General features: G+C 41.7%; 1 protein-coding gene across 1 annotated transcript in view; it reads right to left on the bottom strand.

The window, feature by feature from the left end:
- Positions 1–4,241: 4,241 nt before the first annotated feature.
- The window catches only part of LOC147102854 (E3 ubiquitin-protein ligase rnf213-alpha-like), a 175,188-nt gene continuing 173,091 nt past the window's right edge, over positions 4,242–6,338 (bottom strand). The window contains 2 exon segments of the mRNA XM_085963739.1: positions 4,242–6,205; positions 6,208–6,254. Of these exon segments, the coding sequence (XP_085819865.1) occupies positions 6,108–6,205; positions 6,208–6,254 (145 nt within the window). The 3' untranslated portion in view covers positions 4,242–6,107.

Raw genomic sequence — 6,338 nt, 5'->3', positions numbered from 1 at the left:
AGAGTAAATAAGGAGAAACTGTTTCCAGTGGCAGAAGGGTCGGTAACCAGAGGGCACAGATTTAAGGTGATTACCAAAAGAACCAGAGGCGATATGAGGGGAAAAAAATTTATGAAGCAAATTGTGATCTGTAATGCACTGCCTGAAAGGATGGTGGAAGCAGATTCAATAGTAACTTTCGCAAGGGAATTGGATAAATGTTTGAAGGGAAAAAAAATTGCAGAGCTATGAGGAAAGAGCAGAGAAGTGTGACAAATTGGAGAGCTCCTTCAAAGAGCCGGCACAGGCATGATGGGCCAAACGGCCTCCTTCTGTGCTGCATCATTCTATGGTTGTGCATGACGCACTATACAGGGAATCCAGGAATTGGCAAATTCACTAAAGGTAAGTGTATTACAGGAACGGTCAGACCCGAGACTCAAACCTGCCACCTCCTGGTTGGAAATCAAGTCTGGAAAGCTTTTTCTGAATGTCATAGCAGTACGCAGCTCACTAGATTTGTAATAGGCACATAAGAACATAAGAAGTAGGAACAGGAGTAGGCCATACGGCCTCTCGGGCCCGCTCCGCCATTCAATAGGATCATGGCTGATCCGAATCTAGACTCACGTCCACTTCCCTGCCCTCTCCCCGTAACCCCTAATTCCCTTATCTGCTAGGAAACTGTCTATCTCCATTTTAAATTTATTTAATGTTGCAGCTTCCACAGCTCTCTGGGGTAGCAAATTCCATAGATTTACTACCCTCTGAGTGAAGAAGTTTCTCCTCATCTCAGTTTTGAAAGGGCAGCCCCTTATTCTTAGATTATGCCCCCTAGTTCTAGTCTCACCCATCAGTGGAAACATCCTCCCCGTGAGCAACATTTCCCTTGGTTCTCCTTTCATGATCATTAACGTTGTGTTTTAATTTGAAGTGGGAATTTGGTCTCAAGTTACTTATTTGTGTTTGCAACAGAGTTTCAAACACTCAAAATACTCAATCGGTTTTGAAATAATGGCAAATATTAGCACCCTACTCAACTATCTGCGAAGTGCATGTTCAACAAAATACAATGTGCTGATCCGATTAATTGTATTGTCACTGATGCTGCATTGAATAAAAAACGTGGCCAAACATACATGTGATGATATTTGAAAGGTGTTTCTTAGACTGAAGTTATAGTGTAGTTATTGATCATCAAATTAATAACTACCAGCGTCAACTTACAGCCAGTACGGAGCTATACTGGGGCCCAGAAATTTAAATGCACTGAGAGCGTGGGAAGAAGCTTTCTTATAGCATTTAAATGAGCCCTGCTTAAGTTTATAAAGATCAGCAGAACGTCCAGTGAACCCTCTGAGCATTCTTCAAACTCGATTTGGCATCACACTGGAGTTAAAGTCCATGCACTGTCAACACCAGGTGGTGTGTGCCTGCCTGCCCCAGGGAGTCTCACACTGATACAGGAGTTATACTGTCACCCTTGCAACACTGTGAAGTGGAAACTGCTTTTCAGCTATGCAAAAGTGGCACTATAACGGCACCCTTAATCTGTAGTTTCTCCTGTAAAATGTTTGATCAAATCATAGAGACAACACACTATTAATAATATGATGCACATCGCCCCCTGGTGAGAAAAGAAGTAAATATTCAAATTCATCTGGTAAACATGGCTCAAATGTTAACAATGCTGTCTATACAAAGCTCCATTCCATTCAATGAATAGCTTGTGTACAGCAACAAGGCTGGCTCATTGGGCTACTTTTGTTTTGAATAATGCACCATATAGAGACCTTTCTCTTCTGTTGTCATTGACTTTCTGCCCCTCACGAATCCTACTTCGTCAGAATTTACCCAAGAACCTTTTCTAATTTTATATCCAATATCTTTGCCAACATTTTGCGTTGTCCATTTATCAGTGCGATGTAACCATGACCACAAAATGAAAAACTGAAATGATAGAAAGACTCAACAGGGGTAGAGGTGCCCGTGGTGCGGACTTTGGGCAGCCTGCTGGCAGAGTGCGCCGACAGTCCTGGGGGGGCGGATCGGCCCATTTTGAGGGCCACGCCTCTTTAGCATTCGGCTGACGGGCTGGCGCATAGAAGACGAGCGCCCTGGGGCAAGCCACTGGTTCGGGGCCACCACAACATCAGGCAGCCAGAAGGTAGGTCTGTTGGGGGGGGGGGCGGGGTGTTATCTCGGCAGGTGGAGGACCCAGTGTGGAAGTGGGCCAGGTTGACTTTGTGGAGCCCGGAGAAACTCCTGCTTCCGGTGGCCCCACAAAAATACAGCGAAACCTACCTTTGGGCTCCTCTTCTGCTGAAAGGCCGGCTGGTACTGGGCATAGCTGCTCTGCCTCATCCTTCCCCTTGTTCAATGCTCAACTTGTCAAAAGCGGTAACTTTAGATCACATAAATCGCTTTGTGAACACATTACATTCATTGTTATGATGCTGAGAAAGGAGCAAAAGCAGAGGCCCGAGAGCAACTTGTCTACTCCCCATCCGCAAGGGAATAGTGCACGGCACAAAGGGAGGGAGGAACCTTTAAAAATGAGTTTTACAGCTTTAACTTGCTGTAAACAAAGTCTTGAAATTCGGAGAATCCAAAGGTCACTGAACTAACACTTCAAGCACAGAAGGTTCTGCAGACGAAGACTAGTTCATGTTGAAAAGCTTCAGCTCAAGACTTTGATTCTCCTCAGTAAATCACCTCTAAGTTTCTGTTGTTTCGGGTGGTTCACTGCTATACCAGTTATCATTAGTTAAAGTCAATCATGCTTCTCACAGGAAACTGACATTTTCTACCAATATGTCAAAAGCTTTCTCTCTTAATTAAGGAATATATCAAACCTATTCCCACAAAGTGGAGGAGAAATGAGCTGAATCAATCCAGATTGAAAGAGCTGACCTACCTCTGAATTGGTTCTATACTTTTGAGACCATCCTACCCCTGTCCCAACCTGATTCTAATTGGCTAAATCAGGTGATGTGACTCTCCAACAGTTTAAATGTATTCCGAATAACTTTTGCTTGGACCTTACAGGATTGTGCTTTTTCTGAACTACCAGCAGTTTATATTTAAAATTTCTGGCCCTACTATCCTGTCTTATATTAAATTAACATTCAGCATTTACCATATCTAAGTCATTTAATAATTCCTACACACTTATAAATGAGGTTCCCTTTAACTGTCTTCTCACTGCTGTAGCGAGTGGGCTTTTCCAATCTTTCCTCATAGCCCATTCCTCTTGAAATAATCAAAACGCTTGAAATAATTATTGACGCTGCTTTCCGCACCTTCTCAAATGAATGCCCATTCTTTCCCTTTAACTAATGGAAATGGAAGTCATATTCAGAGTGGTACAGGGGTGTGACACATAATGGTCTCCAGTGCTGAGGTTCCTTTCTGTGAAATACAAACGTAGGCCCATATCATACACAACAGATTCAACACTGCGTGCGATGGTTCTGTTGGAGTTGTTAGGCCTGGATGTGTTTAACTTCCTACATGGTGCTGCTATCTGGTTTCTTCAGAACTATGAGATAATTTAAAACAAGTGGAAACTTCCCCCTACCCCACCCTAAAAAAGTGGTGTACACATGAAGAAAAACTTGCATTTATATAGCGCCTTTCACGGCCTCAGGACATCCGAAAGCGCTTTACACCCAATAAATTCTTTCATCTGTTGTAATGTGGGAAACACAGCAACCAATTTGCTCACAGCAAACTCCCACAAACAGCAATGAGATAATGACCAGATAATCTGTTTCAGTGATGTTAGTTGAGGGATAAATACAGGCCAGGACATTAGGGATAACTTCCCTGCTCTTCTTTGAAATAGGATCTTTTACATCCACCTGAGAGGGCAGACAGGGCCAACCGTTTAACACCTCATCCAAAAGATGGCACCTCCAACAGTGCAGCACTCCCTCAGCACTGCACTGGAGTGTCAACCTAGATTTTGTGCTCAACTCTCTGGAGTGGGACTTGATCCCATGCCCTTCTGATAGAGAGGTGAGAGTGCTACCAACTGAGGCACAGCTGACACAGATTCAGAAGTAATTTTGGCAGGAATCAATGAGCTTGTGAGCAATTCAGCCGGACATCAGTCTGTGCATTTCTGTCTAACAACCTAACACAACGTGCCTTTGTTGCAATTAGTTGAGGGATTGTTAGGTCACAGTGACTCCCTGGGGCCTAAAACCAGAAATTGGCAGGTTTCCAGAACCCAACATGTGAAAATTAGCACAACAGCCTGGAGTTTCCCCTTTATTTATATTCACCAAATGGTACTTCACAAAAGCTATTTGTAATACAATAGCAATAAACTCCTTATGAGAGGGTGTACTTAGCCTTTATATTAGTTCAGCGGATTACCATTCATTGCTTCATATATTATTAATGGGATCAGTTGTTCAACAACAAAAACAACATCTTGTATTTACATAGTGCCTTTAACATAGTAAAACATCCCAAGGCACTTCACAGGAGTATTATAAGACAAGAAATTTGACATTGAACCACATAAGGAGAAATTAGGGCAGGTGACCAAAAGCTTGGTCAAAGAGGTAGGTTTTAAGGAGCGTCTTAAAGGAAGAAAGAGAGGCGGAGAGGTTTAGGGAGGGAATGCCAGAGCTTAGGGCCTCGGCAGCTGAAGGCACGGCCACCAAAGGTTGAGCGATTATAAGCAGGGATGCTCAGGAGGCCAGAATTTGAGGAGCGCAGATATCTCAGCGGCGGGGGTGGGGGGCTGAAGGAGATTACAGAGATAATTAATCATATATTCTTAATAGTTGTAAAACTTCTTAAAATTATCCTTTGTACACTAACTAAAAATTGACCATAAATTACAGCATTTCAAATCAATAAATACCGAGATGATTTACTAAGTAAGCAAATAACAATTATTAAAACATCTGCAAAAATAAAGGAAATGGAATATGAAATTATTTTCAATTTCAAAGGGAATGTTGAAAGCAAAGTTATACAAAACCAGCAGAAAGCAAGTGTGCCGCACTGCCAAAGTTTCTCTCTTTTTTGGGTTAATTATGTAATAATTATTTACATTGAAAAACAGTCTAGCAGATTCACCAGAATGATACCTGGGCTAAAAGGGTTAAATTATGAGAATAGGTTGCATAGAATAGGCTTGTATTTCCTTGAGTAGAAGATTAAGGGGTGATCTCATTGAGGTATTTAAGATGATTAAAGGAGTTGATAAGGTAGATAGAGAGGAATTATTTCCTCTGGTGGGGGTACAAGCTTAAAATTAGAGCTAGGCCGTTCAGGGGTGATGTCAGGAAACTTTTCTTCACACAAGTTGCAGTGGAAATATAGAACTCTCGCCCCCAAAAAGCTGCTGAGGCTAGGGCAAGTGAAAATTTCAAAACTGAGATTGGTATTTTTTTTGTTCGCCAAGGGTATTAAGGGTTATGGAACCAAGGCAGGTAGATGGAGTTAAGATACAGATCAGCCATGATCTAACTAAATGGCAGAACAGGCTCGAGGGACTGAACCGCCTCCTCCTGTTGTTATACACTGCACATTGTGTGTTACAGATAAAAGAAAACTATACAGGGAGATGGCTTTATAATGAAGGCAGTAATTTGTTCTCGGAACCATTAGGAAATGATTACTGTCACTGCCTTTCGGACTTCAATGCCAAATTGTGATACTTGAGCAGCAAATAGTGCCACGCATTAACTGCAATAATTCGTGGGATGTTGTATTGGGTCAAACCGCTTGTCCCTTGTTTAATTACAAAATGGTATATTTTAAATTGTACCTGGATGAACATTCTTCGCAGGTGACAATATTCTAATTTAAGTATCCTTTCCATGGTATAAAATATTCAGGTGATTGTACAATATCCTGCACAATGCTGATTTTTTTTTTGTGCAAGTTTCAAAAAGTTCTGTGTTATTGCAACAAACAACAGCACATATTTTTCAGTTACATAATAATTCACTTACAATGGATATTCCGTGAAGGTAGTACAAAATATTACGAAACTCGGACACTATTAAAACAGGTCAGTCTTTACTAATAACAGGTATTCTCTCACTTTTGTCATCACTTCTATTTCAGTGCAGAAATGGTCCTGCAGCCCACAGAGGGTGACACTATCGAATTCCTTTCTTAAAGTGCACTGCAAGTTTCCAGGTTTGGATGCTTTTAACCAGAGTGATTTCATCAGAAAGTTTGTCTTCCAGTCCGGGAGAATGCTGGAGCCCTTGGACTCCAGGTAAATTGAAAGAGTGTCTTTAAGGCTGAAATAAAGCAACAAGATCAGTGCTTAAAACTCAAAAAAATAAACAGTACACCGTTAAAATATCACTTGGGGGAGGAGGGAG

Source organism: Somniosus microcephalus, chromosome 21 (assembly GCF_052327205.1).
Source record: "Somniosus microcephalus isolate GS21.2 chromosome 21, FLI_Smic_1.0, whole genome shotgun sequence".
In the NCBI taxonomy this organism is placed as follows: Eukaryota; Metazoa; Chordata; class Chondrichthyes; order Squaliformes; family Somniosidae; genus Somniosus; species Somniosus microcephalus.
Note: the sequence above shows the minus strand (reverse complement) of the source record. Positions and strands in the feature narration are given on the sequence as shown.